General features: G+C 42.7%; 1 protein-coding gene across 3 annotated transcripts in view; it reads left to right on the top strand.

Moving 5' to 3' along the window:
- Positions 1-15,465, top strand: part of LOC115162844 (collagen alpha-3(IV) chain-like) — a 35,424-nt gene that overhangs the window by 5,750 nt on the left and 14,209 nt on the right. The window contains exons 2-4 of one of the 3 annotated variants that reach the window (XR_003869653.1): positions 11,354-11,470; positions 11,912-11,970; positions 12,388-12,423. The exons of 1 other annotated variant lie outside the window; for it this stretch is intronic. Coding sequence is in view for 1 of the 2 variants with exons in the window: in XM_029714266.1 (XP_029570126.1) it covers positions 11,912-11,970; positions 12,388-12,423 (95 nt within the window). In the remaining variant the exon portion in view is untranslated. The remainder of the gene's footprint in view (positions 1-11,353; positions 11,471-11,911; positions 11,971-12,387; positions 12,424-15,465) is intronic. One more of the 3 variants, XM_029714266.1, reaches the window with a different exon arrangement.

The raw sequence follows: 15,465 nt of genomic DNA on the forward strand, positions 1-15,465 counted from the left end.
ACCTTCCGGAGACACCTGAAAACCCACCAAATCCCATCACCTGAAAACCCACCTCTTTAAGGAATACCTGGGATAAGATTAAGTAATCCTTCTAACCCCCCACCCTCCCCCCCAAAAAAAGATATAGATGTACTATTGTAAAGTGGTTCCACTGGATATCATAAGGTGAATGCACCAATTTGTAAGTCGCTCTGGATAAGAGCGTCTGCTAAATGACGTAAATGTAAATGTAATTTTGGGAATGCAGTGGTAACCAGAAATTGTTTGCTGTGTAGTGGTTTGATGTCTGTAGTTTATTTTTATAAACAAGTAGGTGTCCTGTGTGAATCAGTTGGTAAAGCATGGCGCTTGCAATGCCAAGGATCATGAGTTTAATTTATCTCGAAGGATGTATGCATGCAGGATGTATGCATGAGGGATGAAGGATGTATGATGTCAAGGATGTATGCATGCATATGTGGCACTTTCAACAAGTTGGCTTTGTTTTCTTCATTTTTAAGCAGTCTCTTGCTGTAGAACTGTACGGGGCATCTCTAACGTATTATGGATGTTGGTACTAATGTTGAAATAGTTTTTATTGTTTTCAAAGTTTGTTGGTCAAGTCAATTGGTTTGGGCAATTGCTTCAGGCAAGGCTTGGTGGAATGTTAAGGGATGGTTTCTGGACACAGATTAAGCCCTGGACTTAATAGCAAGCTCAGTGGAGAAGGTATACAGTTGAAGTCGGAAGTTTACATACACTTTGGTTGGAGTCATTAAAACTCGTTTTTCAACGACTCCACAAATTTCTTGTTAACAAACTATAGTTTTGGCAAGTCGGTTAGGACATCTACTTTGTGCATGGCACAAGTAATTTTTCCAAAAATTGTTTACAGACAGATTATTTCACTTATCATTAACTATATCACAATTCCAGTGGGTCAGAAGTTTACATACACTATGTTGACTGTGCCTTTAAACAGCTTGGAAATTTCCAGAAAATGGTGTCATGGCTTTAGAAACTTCTGATAGGCTAATTGACATCATTTGAGTCAATTGGAGGTGTACCTGTGGATATATTTGTCACAGAAAATGTCGTACTCGTCACGGAAAATGTCGTACTGGAGAGAAGAGGACCAAGGCGCAGCGAGAATGTGAATACTCATACTTTAATAGACTCAAGTAAGGCATCCACAGGAAAACAATAACACGACAGCAACAGTTTGCAGGCTAACAAACGCAGTGCAAAACAACTACCCACCCCCAAAGAAAGACACACACACACACCTATATAGGACTTCCAATCAAAGGCAACTCAACACACCTGCCTTCAATTGGAAGTCCCAATCACCAACAAACATTCACACATACAAAACTGCCACGTCCTGACCCCAAAACTAATACAATAGCTCCATCTGCTGGTCAGGACGTGACAATATTTCAAGGCCTACCTTCAAACTCAGTGTCTCTTTGCTTGACATCATGGGAAAATCAAAATAAAGCAGCCAAGACCTCAGAAAAAAAATTGTAGACCTCCACAAGTCTGGTTCATCCTTGGGAGCAATTTAAATGCCTGAAGGCACCACGTTCATCTGTACAAACAATAGTACGCAAGTATAAACACCATGGGACCACGCAGCCGGCATACCGCTCAGGAAGGAGACGTGTTCTGTCTCCTAGAGATGAACGTACTGTGGTGCGAAAAGTGCAAATGAATCCCAGAACAACAGCAAAGGACCCTGTGAAGATGCTGGAGGAAACAGGTCATATATCGACATAACCTGAAAGTCTGCTCATCAAGGAAGAAGCCACTGCTCCAAAACCGCCATAAAAAAGCCCGACTACCGTTTGCAACTGCACATGGGGAGAAAGATTATTTTGGGAGAAATGTCCTCTGGTCTGATGAAACAAAAATAGAACTGTTTGCCATAATGACCATCGTCAGGGGGATGCTTGCAAGCCGAAGAACACCATCCCATCCTTGAAATACGGGGGTGGCAGCATCATGTTTTGGGGGTGCTTTGCTGCAGTAGGGACTGGTGCACTTCACAAAATAGATGGCATCATGAGGTAGGAAAATGATGTGTATATATTGAAGCAAAATCTCAAGACATCAGTCAGGAAGTTAAGGCTTGGTCGCAAATGGGTCTTCCAAATAGACAATGACCCCAAGCATGCTTCCAAAGTTGTGGCGAAATGGCTTAAGGACAACAAAGTCAAGGTATTGGCGTGGCCATCACAAACCCTGACCTCAATCCCATTGAACATTTGTGGGCAGAACTGAAAAAGCGTGTGCAAGGAAAGTGGCATACAAACCTGACTCCGTTACACCAGCTCTGTCAGGAGGAATGGGCCAAAATTCACCCAACTTATTGTGGGAAGCTTGTGGAAGGCTACCCGAAACGTTTGACCCAAGGTAAACAATTTATAGGCAATTCTATCAAATACTAATTGAGTGTATGTAAACTTCTGACCAACTGAGAATGTGATGAAAGAAATAAAAGCTGAAATAAATAATTCTCTCTACTATTATTCTGACATTTCACATTCTTAAAATAAAGTGGTGATCCTAACTGACCTAAGACAGGGAATTTTTACTAGGATTAAATGTCAGGAATTGTGAAAACTGAGTATTAAATGTATTTGGCTAAGGCGTATGTAAACTTCCGACTTCAACTGTATCTGTGACCACCCTGGAGCGATATCGCTCCATCACTGGCTTTACATAATGCTTTGATCATTATAACCATATATGACAAATAAAGGATTGATCTCTATTCAGTTTAAAGATGGATAGCAGAATCCTAAAGTGCGTATTTAGCTCTTGAAAAATATAGCCTATATGCGTGACAGACGGGGTGGGTTGAGGGAGGGGTGTTATGGAAGCAGCAAATAGCCTAGCGGTTAGACGCGTTGTGCCAGTAACCTAAAGGTGGTTTGAATCCCTGAGCCGACTGGATAAAAAATCTGTCTGTGCCCTTGAGCAATGCACTTAAATCTAATTGTTCCTGTGTAAGTCGCTCTGGATAAGAGCGTCTGCTAAATGACTAAAATGTAAATGTAAATATAGTCAGTATTACAATACACAGACAACAGCTGAAACTAGTAAAGAATTTGCATTCTCAGGAAAATATTGTGTCAAACCATCTGTCAAAATACCAACACTGAGTCTGTGGTTTCGCCAATGAATAGATCATAAATGGAGGTTTGGTAGAATGTAGAAAAAAAGTAGAATACTTAAATTCGAGGATGTGTTGATGTGGTCGTCAGTGTGTGTGTGTGTGTGTGTGTGTGTGTGTGTGTGTGTTTGCGTGTAAGTGTGTGTGGTAAGAAGATGACCTGGCTAGTGTGTTGGTGTGAGGGTGGCTTGTGTTCACAGTGTAAGAGTGTGGTACATTTTCTGTGAGAACCATTCCCCCTGTCGTGTGTATTTGTTTTACAGTGGCTGTTATCTACAGTAGACATCTGGTGGGGCACAGGCTCAGTCTTGTCACCGTTGTTCTCAGATCACTCTAGATACAGACAGTCAGTGTGCTGCGTGCTCCACAGCCTCACCTCTTGGGCAGCATAAATTCTATATCACCTGTACTCGTCATGACTACAGGTTCAGTATTGAGACTCTGGACTAGGTACTCGTTACTGCCCCAGATACAATATTTCACCACCTTGGTAGGACTTGTGCTAATTCACTGGCAAAGAGACCCATAAGCACCACTTAGTGGTACTAAGATTATCTGCAGTCCTTAAACTATATGGTTTGTAATACAGAATAAGTTTGTATAGATCCAGCTGTATGTTTAAACCCCATTTTAATGGGAAACCTAAGCGCAGCAAATCTATGTGGTGCTTATCTTTTCGACTCATTTTGTATTGTGGCATATAGCTTTTACAAAACAGACGGCCTAAGGCGTAGACTTATCTCAACAGAAGATAACTTTTGAAGTTTCAAAACATGACCCTTTTTTAAGACTGCTTTCAGTAGCAGAAATGCAGGAAATATAGAAAAACTATTGGAATGTGAAAGAGGAAATAGCATTCTGCAGAAAGTTGTTCAAAGTAACTATCTGCCTCTGGGCGAAAAGGTAAGATGGACATAGAGAGGGGGAGAGAGAGATAATATTATATTTTCCAGGTGTGTGGAGTCACACAGTCTGATGACACAGTCTAGTGACCGAGTAAATACATAAGTACATGAAAAATAAATACATTCTCATTATAGTACAATAATTGTTTTATAAGAAAAGTCTGTAGTGAGCCATATGGTTCCTGCGCACTACAAGAGTGTGTTAGCCTGCGGAACTAAAGTCTGGGCATTGGTTTGTGGCGCTAATACAAGTCTTCAAATCTCAGCAAATACCCTTAACAGACAGACTTTACGGTATGTTGCAGTGTTTTTTAAAGCTCAATTCATACAGTCCGATTTTTACCAGATTCTTGCCGGGATATGCCTTTTATATTTCCCTTGCACATGCCGCTGGTAATTTTAGGAGTGGGAGTAGACATGGGCCGATGTGGGTGGAAGTCTATTTTAATAAATCCGTTGAATATACACCATCACAAAGAAATGCATTATTATTTTGTTTTAGGCAGGTGCTAAGAAACATTATAAGACTATTAAAATGTATTTTCAAAAGAATAGAATGGCTTATTTTGAGTTTAATTATGTTACTGGTCTGTGCAGCCTATATGTTCCATGGCTGCGCCGGGCACACAGGATCTTACATTGAGAGTATCTTCATCATGATACCAATATAAAATATTAGCAATCTATATTTTCAAAAGCATGTGAGTCTCGTGTTCATATTTCACAACCTCCGCGGGCTTTTGGAGTTGTGTATACGCGATCGAGCAAAATAATAGGCCTACACATCATTTAGACTACATTATTGCATGCCAAATGTTTCTGATCAATGATAGATGAGCAAACTAATATATGAGCTGTACCACCTACACTTATTTGCACAGTCAGAGAATTAACCAAACATACAGATGGAGATTCAGTGGAACAAAATCACATTGATGATTAAGACAAGTCACAGGCTTTAGGTCAGGAGTAGGGGAGAACCGGGACAAAAGTAACAGTTTGTTTTATTTAATTACTCAAAGATGGATAGAACTAGAGAGACCGTCTTTTATCACAAATAACTTATACAGTGCCTTCAGAAAGTTTTCACACTCCTTGACTTTTCCACATTTTGTTGTGTAACAGGCTGAATTTAAAATGGATTAAATTGAGATTTTGTGTCACTGGCCTACACATAATACCCCATCACATCAAAGTCGACTTGTGTTTTTAGAACAAGTCGACTTTGATGTGATTTTAATTAAAAATGAAATGTCTTGAGTCAATAAGTATTTAACTCCTTTGTTATGGCAAGCCTAAATCATTTCAGGAGTTAGCTTACATAATAGTTTGCATGGAGTCACTCTGTGTGCAATAATAGTGTTTAACATTTTTTTTGAATGACCCCCAAGATTGTAACAGTGCCTTTTAAACACAGGTTCAACCACAACAACCAGGGAGGTTTTCCAATGCCTTGCAAAGAAGGACACATATTGGTATATGGGTAAAATAATGACACTTTGGATGGTGTATCAAGACACCCATTCACTACAAAGATACAGGGATCCTTCCTAACTCAGTTGCCGGAGAGGATGGAAACTACTCAAGGATTTCACAATTAGGCCAATGGTGACTTTAAAACGGTTACAGAGTTTAATGGCTCTCATAGGAGAACTGAGGATGGATCAACAACATTGTAGTTACTCAACAATATTAACCTAAATGACAGAGTGAAAATAAAGAAGTCTGTATAAAATATTCCAAAATATGCATCCTGTATGCATCCAATAAGGCACTAAAGTACAGTAGCAGTCAAAAGTTTGGACACACCTACACATTCAAGGGTTTTGTCTTTATTTTTACAATTTTAAACATTGTAGAATAATTAACATTAATGCCGAGAGTGCGCAAAGCTGTCATCAAGGCAAAGGGTGGCTACTTTGAAGAATCTAAAATCTAAAATGTATTTTCATTTGTTTAGCACCTTTTTCGTTACTACATGATTCAATATGTATTATTCTACAATGTAGAAATTAGTAAAAAATAAAGAAAAACCCTGGAATGAGTAGGTGTGTCCAAACCTTTGACTGGTACCCTATGATCACGTGGCTACATAGCTGATGCCTGGTGAACTGTCCATTAATCACGGTACTCCATTCTGTTTATTATTTGTTTATCTGTCGGCCCCAGCCGCAAACTCAGGCTGTGTGTGTAGTTAACCGACCCTCTCTGTCCAGTCATCGCCATTTTACTTGTTGTTGTTGTTGTTTTAGCTGATCAGCTGTTGTCTCACCCGTTGTTGTCTAGCTAGCTCTCCCAATCAACACCTGTGAATACTTTATGCCTCGCTGTATGTCTCTCTCAAATGTCAATATGCCTTGTATACTGTTGCTTAGGTTAGTTATTGTTTTAGTTTACAATGGAGCCCCTAGTTCCACTCATCATACCTCTGTTACCTCCTTTGTCCCACCTCCCACACATGCAATGACCTCACCCTTTATAACCAGCATGTCCAGAGATACGACGTCTCTTATCATCACTCAGTGCCTGGGCTTACCTCCGCTGTACCCGCACCCCACCATACCCCTGTCTGCACATTATGCCCTGAATCTATTCTACCACGCCCGGAAATCCGCTCCTTTTATACTTTGTCCCCAACGCTCTAGGCGACCAGTTTTGATAGCCTTTAGCCGTACCCTCATCCTACTCCTCCTCTGCTCCTTGGGTGATGTGGAGGTAAATCCAGGCCCTGCATGTCCCCAGGCGCCCTCATTTGTTGACTTCTGTGATCGAAAAAGCCTTGGTTTCATGCATGTCAACATCAGAAGCCTCCTCCCTAAGTTTGTTATACTCACTGCTTTAGCACACTCCGCCAACCCTGATGTCCTTGCCATGTCTGAATCCTGGCTTAGGAAGGCCACCAAAAATTCTGAGATTTCCATACCCAACTACAACCTTTTTCGTCAAGATAGAACTGCCAAATTGGGAGGAGTTGCAATCTACTGCAGAGATAGCCTGCAAAGTTCTGTCATACTTTCCAGGTCTATACCCAAACAGTTCGAACTTCTAATTTTAAAAATTAATCTCTCCAGAAATAAGTCTCTCACTGTTGCCGCCTGCTATCAACCCCTCTCCACTCCCAGCTGTGCCCTGGACACCATTTGTGAATTGATCGCCCCCCATCTAACCTCAGAGTTCGTTCTGTTAGGTGACCTAAACTGGGATATGCTTAACACCCCGGCAGTCCTACAATTTAAGCTAGATGCCCTCATTCTCACACAAATCATCAAGGAACCCACCAGGTACAACCCCAAATCTGTAAACATGGGCACCTTCATAGATGTTATCCTGACCAACTTGCCCTCCAAATACACCTCCGCTGTTTTCAATCAGGATCTCAGCGATCACTGCCTCATTGCCTGTATCCGCTATGGGTCCGCGGTCAAACGACACCCCTCATCACTGTCAAACGCTCCCTAAAACACTTCTGCCAGCAGGCCTTTCTAATTGACCCAAAAAATGCAGAACTAAGAACAGATATAACCCTTGGTACACTCCAGACCTGACTGCCCTTGACCAGCACAAAAACATCCTGTGGCGGACTGCAATAGCATTGAATAGTCCCCGTGATATGCAACTGTTCAGGGAAGTCAGGAACCAATACATGCAATCAGTCAGGAAAGCAAAGGCTAGCTTTTTCAAGCAGAAATTTGCATCCTGTAGCTCTAACTCCAAAAAGTTTTGGGACACTGCAAAGGCCATGGAGAACAAGAGCACCTCCTCCCAGCTGCCCACTGCACTGAGGCTGGGTAACACGGTCACCACCGATAAATCCATGATAATCAAAAATTTCAATAAGCATTTCTCAACGGCTGGCCATGCCTTCCTCCTGGCTACTCCAACCCCGGCCAACAGCTCCGCCCCCCCTGCAGCTACTCGCCCAAGCCTCCCCAGCTTCTCCTTCACCCAAATCCAGATAGCAGATGTTCTGAAAGAGCTGCAAAACCTGGACCCGTACAAATCAGCTGGGTTAGACAATCTGGACCCTCTCTTTCTAAAACTATCCGCTGCCATTGTTGCAACCCCTATTACCAGTCTGTTCAACCTCTCTTTCGTATCGTCCGAGATCCCTAAAGATTGGAAAGCTGCCGCGGTCATCCCCCTCTTCAAAGGGGGTGACACCCTAGACCCAAACTGTTACAGACCTATTTCCATCCTGCCCTGCCTATCCAAAGTCTTCGTAAGCCAAGTTAATAAACAGATCACTGACCATTTCGAATCCCACCGTACCTTCTCCGCTGTGCAATCTGGTTTCCGAGCCGGTCACGGGTGCACCTCAGCCACGCTCAAGGTACTAAATGATATCATAAGCGCCATCGATAAAAGACAGTACTGTGCAGCCGTCTTCATCGACCTGGCCAAGGCTTTCGACTCTGTCAATCACCGTATTCTTATCGGCAGACTCAATAGCCTTGGTTTTTCTAATGACTGCCTCGCCTGGTTCACCAACTACTTTGCAGACAGAGTTCAGTGTGTCAAATCGGAGGGCATGTTGTCCGGACCTCTGGCAGTCTCTATGGGGGTACCACAGGGTTCAATTCTCGGGCCGACACTTTTCTCTGTATATATCAACTATGTCGCTCTTGCTGCAGGCGATTCCCTGATCCACCTCTACGCAGACGACACCATTCTGTATACTTCTGGCCCTTCCTTGGACACTGTGCTAACTAACCTCCAAACGAGCTTCAATTCCATACAACATTCCTTCCGTGGCCTCCAACTGCTCTTTAACACTAGTAAAACCAAATGCATGCTTTTCAACTGTTCGCTGCCCGCACCCGCCCGCCCGACTAGCATCACCACCCTGGACGGTTCCGACCTACAATATGTGGACAACTACAAATACCTAGGTTTCTGGCTAGACTGTAAACTCTCCTTCCAGACTCATATTAAACATCTCCAATCCAAAATCAAATCTAGAATCGGCTTTCTATTTCGCAACAAAGCCTCCTTCACTCACGTCGCCAAACTTACCCTAGTAAAACTGACTATCCTACCGATCCTTGACTTCGGCGATGTCATCTACAAAATAGCTTCCAATACTCTACTCAGCAAACTGGATGCAGTCTATCACAGTGCCATCCGTTTTGTTACTAAATCACCTTATACCACCCACAACTGTTACCTGTATGCTCTAGTCGGCTGGCCCTCGCTACATATTCGTCACCAGACCAACTGGCTCCAGGTCATCTATAAGACTATGCTTGGTAAAGCTCCACCTTATCTCAGTTCACTGGTCACGATAACAACACTCACCCGTAGCACACGTTCCAGCAGGTATATCTCACTGATCATCCCGAAAGCCAACACCTCATTTGGCCACCTTTCATTCCAGTTCTCTGCTGCCAGTGACTGGAACGAATTGCAAAAATCGCTGAAGTTGGAGACTTTTATTTCCCTCACCAACTTTAAACATCAGCTATCTGAGCAGCTAACCAATCGCTGCAGCTGTACATAGCCCATCTGTACATTGCCCACCCTATCTACTTACCTCATCCCCTTACTGTTTTTTTTTATTTAGTTTTCTGCTCTTTTTGCACACCAGTATCTCTACATGCACATCTTCATATGCTCATTTATCACTCCAGTGTTAATCTGCTAAATTGTAATTATTTGCTCCTATAGCCTATTTATTGCCTACCTCCTCATGCCTTTTGCACACACTGTATATAGACTTTCTTTTTTCTACTGTATCATTGACTTGTTTATTGTGTTATTGGCTTGTTTGTTTACTCCATGTGTAACTCTGTGTTGTTGTCTGTGTCACACTGCTTTGCTTTATCTTGGCCAGGTCGCAGTTGTAAATGGGAACTTGTTCTCACCTTGCCTACGTGGTTAAATAAAGGTGAAATAAAAATAAAATATGTTTCATTTCTTTAGTATATTATAAAAAGGACAAGTTTGACTTTCAGAAAAATTGATTATCTTAGTTGCATAATTCTAACAGTGTGAAACCTAACAGGGTGAACATTTGGAGCCTAAATTAGCCATAGCTCTGTGGGTGATTGCGATTGAGCTAGCATAATGGTAAGCATGGTAAACACTTAAAGAGGATTTCATTTATATATTAAAAGTATTTTAACATTTTGACATTTCCTAAATGTTCTCTGTAATTTAGACCTAACAGGGTGGAAATGTATGAGTGAGACAAACAGACTAACGTCATGAAATGCTAAAATGATCCCAGATGTGACTCAAATATGCAAGTTTTGACTTCACTTTGACATTAGCATCCATTCATTACACTACCTGAACATGATGTCATTGTGGGAAGGGGTTTTCTTAAAGGATAATTACTAACAACTAACAGAGTGGGAAGTGATATCAGGGACACACAGAACATCATAAATACAATAATAATAAATACAATAATCATGAGAAAGAAAATATTGCTGAGAGATAGGTTTTTTAGGACTCTAAAATAATGAATAAATATTTTATTATCTTATAGTTTATATTTATTTTAGTATTTGACGAATTACACCAGGGGACATGGCAAAAATGCCAACATGCACTGAAAACAAAATGCGTAAAGATCCATATCTTTGTGTTTTTATGGTAAATGACACCTAACCTTATATGTAAAGGCTTTTGGAATCCGCATTTTACACTGAATAAGTAAAGGATAGTCAACGAGGGGCTATGCGTTCTCTGGATAATAATGAACGATGTAGGAAGTGTGTTCCACGACACGCTAACAAAGTGAAACTAACGTGCCACAGTGTTGCATTATTTTCCAGAAAATGCCTAGAGCCCCGAGTTGATTATACATTTTATACCATGGCTATAATTTAACAAATGTACAGCTAGAATTGTGTTCATTTGCAGATAGAAATGTGTTCAACATCCTCTGAAGTAGCTAGCAAGTTTACTAGATAGCAACAGTAGTTGCCTTGGTAACCAAGCAAACAGACTTTAGCTAACTAAAACAATCAGTACTAGCTTGCTATTATGACATTCAAATTCAACAGTGCCAATAATGTTTTCAATTCGACCTTTGGTTTCAAAAGCAGCTCAAACATAGAACATGTAAGAACTATAGCCATTGAATTCTAACCGTGCAAAAATACAGTGCATTATAGGGAAATAATGCACACTCTAGAATGCCCTTCAAGCCAATCAGAAACTATTATTCAACAACGCCATGGTATAAGAAGTGATATTTCCTGGGGAAAGAAAAGGCACTGGATAGTGAGAATGACCAATGGTGCATAAATAGCCTAATGTGTGTGCGTGTGTGTGTGCGTTCCAGTGTCACCCTGGGCCGGGGGGTGTACCTGGTCTACCAGGGCTTCATGGCTGTAACGGGACCAGAGGGGACACTGGTTTCCCTTGAATCCATGTGCTGGACGGGCCTGATGGGGGAGCGGTGAGTACAGTACAGTACAGAACTGTTCTGTATGTGGCTGGTGTAGGGGACACAGAGAGAGGCTATATCACTCTGCATTTCTTGAGAACCCAGAACATGAAGGATCAGGGTAGCTAGATGGCTAGATAATCTGAGCGACGTGGCATATCGAAGTAGCCTGGTTCCAGATCAGTTTGTGTTGACTTGCCAATTCCTATGTTTTGCCAATGTCCCAACATGAATTTGCTATGCACCACAAACAGATCGGGGACCAGACTAATATTGAAGAGTCAACACATTTACAGAAAATAATCCTGCAGCAACAGGAAATGTGAATTATTGTGTGGATTATAATGAATAGTATCACGTTTTATTGAAGACCCAGATGCAGACAGTGTGGAACGAACAAATATACTGTATTGTGTTCTTGACATTTCTAATGATGACTGCACGGTTTCCCAGGGATCAAAGGGGTGCCAGGGGACCCCACCATTCAGTTCATCCAGTACTCTGCTATACCTGTAAGTGGGCTTTCACAACCATCACCCCTTCATACAGTCTCTTTCATTTGTGTGTCCACCTGTACATGCTTGCCAACCCATACATGCTTGTATCTCTTACGCAAAATATTAATCTTATTTGATTATTGATTGATTTACTGATGGATGATGGGTGGATGGATTGATTGTCATAAACCTTTTAGGTGCCCAACCCATGTCTGCATACAAAATAAAAATTAAAATGCCCTATGCATCCACACAATCAATCATCCTACAGTCATTGTCTGTGTACCTGACTCTCACTCCTATACCCTCTTAGCTTTGTACACCCATTTGCCCATCCTCACCCACTCCAATGCCTCCTCACATTGCCATGTATGTTCTGTTGTTAAGACTTCTTCTCTTTTTCTTTTCTCTTCTCTTCTTCATCTCTGACAGGGTGATGTCGGCCGTGTTGGGGTTACTGGACTGCCTGTGAGTAAGATGGTTGTTGGACGGTTGTTGGATGGGTTCCCTATAGCCTGTCAAGTCACAACATACACTACTTCAAAATGGCCCCCTTACCAGAATGTGCCTGCCTCTGCTGCTATGACACATTCAATGTCTACATAGTTACTACTGCATTACTATTGCCTGGTCACCAGATCTGTATGTGATTTAGCCATCTTCACTAACTGTCCTTGTCATGCCAACAATGTACGTAAGAAGAGCAGCCAGGTTGACATATACCCAGTGCTTAAAACCTCTTAAGGATCCGCCTCTTTGTTTAAATGTAAATAGTCCTTTCAGTATTGACACAATATCCCCATATGTCTTGTTACCTGCCCTGTCTGGCTGTAGCAGGCTTTATAGTAAAATTAAATGTACTTGGCCGCATGACACAAAACATTTTTGGCACAATTTTGTCCTGGTCAATGCCGTTAGCTAGAACAAAATATTCAAACCGTTCTGTATGAGCTCCATTGCTAAACACTTTCATCAAACTGTCCAATATTTCTAACAATTCCAGACATGTATTGTTTCTCAATTGGCTCCTGTTTGTTACTCACCTCAATTGTCCTCAACCATGGCAACGTTCTGTTCAGCCGTAATAATATTTTCTTCAGTCAAATGATCTTCATTCACTTCACTGACTGATGTTTTATCCTGAAATTCGCTGATTTAGCAGCTTTTAATTCAAAAGTTTTTCTTCAAACTTGTCCTTTCCTTTATTCACTGTATATTCCATTACATTGTTTTCCCGCTCCGACGTCCGTCTCAAATCCCTTTCTGCCGTCTATGACGATGCTAGCTCTAGCTAGCTCGACTATGCAATTGCCTCTGCTAGCAATACACTCTGCTAATATTAGCCTAGACTGTCCCACGAAAAATAACATGTTTTAATTTTTTCCCCCTTTTTCGTGGTATCCAATTGGTAGTTACAGTCTTGTCTCATCACTGCAACTCCCGTACGGACTCGGGAGAGGCAAAGGTCGAGAGCCGTGCATCCTCCGAAACACGACAGACTGCTTCTTGACACAATGTCCCCTTAACCCGGAGGACACACCGTACACCTGGCGACCATGTCAGGGTGCATGCGCCCAACCAGCCACAGGAGTCACTAGAGTGCAATTGGACAAGGACATCACCTGCCGGCCAAACCCTCCAATAACCGGGATGATGCTGGGCCAATTGTGCACCTCCCCATGGGTCTCCCAGTTGCGGCCGGCTGCTTCAGAGCCTGGAACCAGGATCTCTAGTGGCACAGCTAGCACTGCGATGCAGTGCCTTAGACCACCACGCCACTAAGGAGGCCGGAAAATAGCTGTTTTAAACTTGTAAAAACCGACTTCTTCTGAACAGAAAAGTTCACGTAGGTTCAGACTTACTAATGTGTTATTATGTCTCGTGGGTTTCATAACCACGTCTTTATAACAATTCAATAATGATCAGACAGGAGACAGGAATCAGTTCAACCATTTATCTAGAACGCGCTCGGTCTCAACACATACAACCCCCATGATACTCTGTTTGTGAGGTTTACAGTAGTTTCTGCACAGATATGTGCTCTTTTGTCATGGACCAGGCTATACATTGATGTTACTACTGTGGGCATGAACCTCTTTAGTCAGAAACTCTTAGGTGCATCGATATCGTTTGATATGGTAGCACCTACATTTGATTTATATGTATTGAAAAAGTTGAGTCTCCACAGCCACATATAGACGTATCAGTGTCCTTGGCCAGTGGTGATTTGCAGTGGTGACGGATGGACAGACAGACAAATGACAAAAGACAGACAGACAGAGCTCTGTTCCAGACAGACATACAGACAGAGAGAGAGCTCAGGTCCTGGTCAGTCCCACATCCCACAGGCCACAGCCCCTGTTGTTTTAGTCTTCCTATTCAGTCCTTTGTGCTGCTACTCTGTTGTTTCAGAGTGCCCCCCTATTCAGACCAAAGCCCCCAGAGCTCCACCATTGTCGCTCCCCGGGGGCTTTAGATGGGCAGCTTGGATCCCAACCCGTTTGTCTTCCGAGTGGTTTCACACCCCGAGCAAAATGAGAGAGAGCCACAGGCATGCTGAGCCGCCAGGAAGTCACCCATCGGTGGGGGATGGTGGAGTGAGGCGGGGGAAAAACGGGCGGTCAGAGGGTGCTGTTCCCGGCACTGCAGACAATCCGTTGCATGGGGACCCCCACCAACACCTTCACCCCCTACATTAGTCCTCAGGGATTATGGTGGTATTGGCTTAAATCCCGTCACACACACAAGAGAGGTGCTCAGGAACTCTGGGACAAAACTGCTGTGGTGTGTGGCCTCTTCTCAGCTCATTCTCGTTTCTGCTAAGTTGGGTACTCCTTAAGCATGCATGAGGCCTAACACAGGTAGCATAGCGGTTAGAGAAGGAGGGTTGCTGGTTTAAATCTGATGATGAGTGACCTGGCAACTGGAGAGTTGCTTGCATCATCCTAGACACCTTTGCTTGCTGTTGTTTCCTTGTGCAAGGCACTTAACCCCCTACAATTGCTCTGGTGGCGCTGAACTGCAGCTGACCCACTGCTTCCAACCCCTCAGGGTGTATTTGTGTGTGTGTGTGTGTGTCTTTGTGGGCTTGGGTTGTGAACATAAAATACAAATGTCCATTCTCTGTAAGTTAATAGACTATCAAGTTTTCTTCTTCTAACCCAGTGGGTGTAAAGGACTGCTTAGTGAGTACCACTTCCTTCCATTTCGGCACATACCTGGCTCGAACCCTGGACCTCTGCTTCACAAACATACCTGACCGTCCTCCCTCAAGCATCTCTACCAGTCGCGCTTCCCAAAAGCTAGCAATTGAATGGTGCAAATGTGGATACTTAAGGCTGAGGAGTAAGTTTCACACATCTCCATGTGCCACATATCTGGGCAAACTGAAATGATGCCATCATTTCAACCAGTTTTGCCGGCTGGGAATCACCCTCTGGCAACAAGTCAATCCCTTGTTGCCGGTCACTGCTTTACTGACCTGGGGTGAGTTTTCCGAAAACCTTGTAG

This window comes from Salmo trutta, chromosome 26, assembly GCF_901001165.1.
Source record: "Salmo trutta chromosome 26, fSalTru1.1, whole genome shotgun sequence".
NCBI classification, from domain to species: domain Eukaryota; kingdom Metazoa; phylum Chordata; class Actinopteri; order Salmoniformes; family Salmonidae; genus Salmo; species Salmo trutta.